Source organism: Platalea leucorodia (assembly GCF_965183815.1).
Source record: "Platalea leucorodia genome assembly, chromosome: 2".
Lineage (NCBI taxonomy): Eukaryota > Metazoa > Chordata > Aves > Pelecaniformes > Threskiornithidae > Platalea > Platalea leucorodia.
Genome location: NC_138824.1, coordinates 561,970 through 565,882, shown reverse-complemented (window position 1 = coordinate 565,882; position 3,913 = coordinate 561,970). Strand labels below are relative to the sequence as shown.

Sequence of the window (3,913 nt, the reverse complement as noted above, 5' to 3'; positions counted from 1 at the left end):
GCTTTTTCCCCTCATCCCAGGGGCCGTCAGCTCTAGCTGTTGTCCCTGTGTGACTCTTCCCCTAACCAGGGAAGTGGGTGTTTGATGGCTCCTGAGGAGCTGCCCCACGGGCTGCTGGAGGAGAGCAGCACCGTGGTGAGCTGAGCTATTTGCAGGCACGACTGCTCTCCCACTGCTCTCTTTCAGGCCTGACCCTTTGGCCGTGTGAAAACTTGATTTATTTATTTTTTCCTGATAGCAGATCAGGTCTCAGAATGTGTGTGTGTGCGTGCAGACAAATTCTGGGACAAATCTCAAACAGTTTGTGTTCCTCAGTTATGCAAAACATATTCATTTCCAGCTTAATAGAGACATGGACATTTTCCCTGATCAGCCGTGGCAAGACGTGAGGATGTGCTGCTGTGACCACCAGCTGTTCAGCTGGCACGTTTAAGATGGACTAAATTTAACTGCATTTGCAGAGAAGCCTGTTTGGAATATTTTTCTGGAAATCTCCCCCACTTGTCCCAGCCTCCCGTCGCTGAGCATCACGGCTGATCGCCTGTGCTCCCAGTGAAGCTGCCCAGGAAAGCAGGAGGCTCCCAGAGTGCCTAAATGGAGACCTGGTGCTTGCTGTTGGGTTTTCTAAAGGCCTCAGGCAGACAAAACACCACTTCAGGTTCTCAGTCTTATTTGAGCCTCTGAATTTCTTCCTTTCCATTTAACCTTTTTGGCAGCTGTAAAGCACAAATCCATTTTCCTTCCATCAGGGTTAGTTTGGTTAATTGACCTGCAGGTTTACCTGATAAAGCTCCCTAAAACATTATACATTTTGCCATACTTAAACAAAAAGGGAGGAAATCAATGCAGAATCACATATAATGGGGCTACTTCTCATCTCGGAGTGAGATGTTATCTCTTGTGGTCTGACCGCATTTGGTTCAGCACAAACATTGACCTTTCTCTGCCTTTGTCTCTCTCCCCCTCCATCCCCCCTTCCCTCTCCTGCCCATGTGCTTCAGCCTTGCAGGGACCAGCATGGCCAGGGCTGCTCCTCCTGCTGCTGCGGGGAGCAACCAGCCCTGTTCCCGTGGCTGACCTCCAGGTCTCCATCCCACCTCTCCTCCTTCCCAAGGCAGGAGCACCCTGGCCCCAGGCTCTCGTCCTGCCCGTGCTGCTGAGAAGCTTTCAGGCACCTCCCAGAGGGCTGAGCACCAAATCTCCTGAAACCCTGGGTATTTAAATGTTGGGGACTACAACTAGGGGAGACTAAATTGTGCACTGCTCTTTCCTTGTTATCTGCTGCTGTGCACAGCCCAGACAGTGACCCCAGGGCTGGTCCACTGTGGTTTTTCCTTGGTTGATGTGGTGGATATGCATGAGGGCAGCTGCACAGAGGTTTCTTGGATCTCAGGAGCCTGTCCTCCCAACACCGTTGTAGCTGGGATGCGTGGGGGGTGTGCGTGGTATGTCTCATAGCAGGGCTTTTATTCCAAAACACTATTATTTCCAGAGCCCCAGACCATCTGTGTGTGAGATGTCATCTTCCAATAGGACTGGGTCCAGTCCCCTGACCTTCATCCTCACCGGGATTCCCGGTCTGATGATGAGCAGCTACTGATGGCATTGCCTCTCTGCTGCCTGTACCTCCTCCTGCTCCTGGGGAACTGCACCTTACTCTGGATGATAAAGAGAGACCACAGCCTCCATACACTGATGTGCTATTTCCTCTCCATGCTGGCCGTGGCAGACCTGGGCTTGTCTCTCTCCACCCTGCCCACCATGCTGGACATTTTCTGGTTTGAGTCCACCTCCCTCCGTTTTGAGGTGTGCGTTGTCCAGATGTACTTCATCCACTCCTTCTCTGCCATTGAGTCTGGGGTCCTAGTGGCCATGGCCTCTGACCACTTTGTTGCTATTTGCTACCCTTTGCACTATGCTTCTGTCCTGATGAGCTCCCTGATAACGAAGGCGGCGGGGCAATCTTCATGCAGGGCATCTGTGTGGTGCTGCCCATTGCCATCCTTATTAAGAAGATGCCTTTCTGCAGGTCCCGTGTCTTGTCTCACTCCTTCTGTTTGCACCAGGACATGCTGAGGCTGGTTTGTGGGCATGTCAGGGTGAACAGCTTGTACAGGCTGACTGCGGTGATACTCACCAAGGGCCTGGACTCCCTGACCATCCTCCTGTCTTACATGATGATCATCAGAGCCATCTTGAACATCGTCTCCCAGGAAGCACAAGCCAAAGCCTTTAGCACGTGCATCTCCCACCTCTGTGCCATCCTGATCTTCTGCATCCCGCTCATTGGCTTGTCCATCATCCACAGGTTTGGGAAGCACCTGCCCACCCTCACTCACACGCCCCTGGCTGATGCCTGTCTCCTGGTGCCGCCTGTCCTGAACCCACTCGTGTACAGCTGCAAAACCAAGCATATCCACAGGCGGATCCTCATCCTGCTCTGTCGGAGAGGGACCCAGCAGCAGGTCTAGTCCCAGAGCAGCAATGCCCCAAAGCCAGTCTCCTCCTTCCTTTCCTCTCCAGACTGGTTGCTCATGGGGAATATCTTCTCCCAGAGAAAGTCACTCATGCCAGAAGAAACCTGTCACCTCTTCTACAATACAGCTCTTTTCCTCTCCATGGAGGGATGAATTATGGCAATTCACATTATTCCACCTCCCATTTTGGGATGCCCCATTTCTCAGAAAGTCTGCAAGAGGGCAGAGCTGTTGTGGCTGTGTGATGAAGCTGTCCTCCCTGCATGTGGGGAGAGGGAAGACTGCTGAGAGCAGGCTTTCATCAAGGGATTCACTGCTAGCAGCAGTTTTGGTCTCTGAAGAAATACAAACAGTGTTGCCAGACTTGTGCTTTTAATTACAATATCCCTATGTCGGTCCACTATACGAAACTGTCACTTCCCAGGGTTATGTGATCATATGAGACTCCCCAGCTTTCACTATACAAATAATGTGATTCTTTACAGTTATGGAGGACAGACAGGTACTAATGGCCCATGGACTGTAACCTGAGGACACAAACTGACAAAACTGAGTCCAATCTCGTTGCAGGGTCTGCAAGGGCAATGTATCGTTTTTACTGTCTCATGATATCATCTGCTCTGCCTACAACTCTCTGAGGAACATCATGAAAATCTCTCCACACCTCCCAGGTTATGATCCAAATGGGGGTAGGCTGCTCTGGCATGGAGGTATAGGGTGCGATGGGCGTGCAATTCAAATGCATCCTGCGACGCGTGGTGCTGTTTGTATATTGCCACATTTCCTTAGGGATGCATGTGATGTATAAGTCACACGCTTCATACGCGGGCTGGCTGAGCTGCCCCTTTCAGAGCATCCGGCTGTCATTATGGAGCCTCCACCCTGTCCCAAGGCAACCTACCTCCTGATTAACCCTTGTCCTTGTGTAAAATAATCCCCCCTGCAAGCCAAATCCCTGTGGCTTTGTCATGTCTGCAGGGTCATACCAAACCGTTTGCTCCTTTCTCCCCCCAAATCAGTATTCCTCATGGGCTGGTCTCCTCCTCTGGGCTATCTCAGCCCAGCCTTTCCCTCATCCTAGCAGCTGAGTGGTCAAGAAGGAGGGAGCAGGGTGAAAAGGACTTCCAGGGTCAGGACTGGAGCTTGGGATGCCCTGGCCATCTGGCCAAACTGGGAGATGCTGCGCACTGCAGGAATGTGCTGGAGAGTTTTGGTAGTGAGAAAAAAATTGGTGTCTCTCTTTAGTTTTTTTATTTGTTTCCCACCCAGCCCCTACAGCTCCAAAAGCTGCTTTAGTAAATGTACTGAGAGCTTCTCCCAGCTGTCCTAGGCGCTGCTATGGAGAATCCAACTGGCAAGAACCAGTGCCATGAAAGTTAGGTGGTTTTTTTGGCAAGCATGAGAGAGTTATGGGAAAACTGCATTTGGGTTTGTTT

General features: G+C 51.2%; 1 protein-coding gene across 1 annotated transcript; it reads left to right on the top strand.

Annotated features, from left to right (window-relative positions):
- Positions 1-1,516: 1,516 nt before the first annotated feature.
- LOC309586940 (olfactory receptor 51H1-like) lies at positions 1,517-2,471 on the top strand (the record flags this gene model as incomplete). Its single annotated transcript, XM_082304672.1, is given in 3 exon segments — positions 1,517-1,595; positions 1,598-1,948; positions 1,951-2,471. Coding segments are annotated over 3 exon segments (951 nt in total).
- Positions 2,472-3,913: the final 1,442 nt, after the last annotated feature.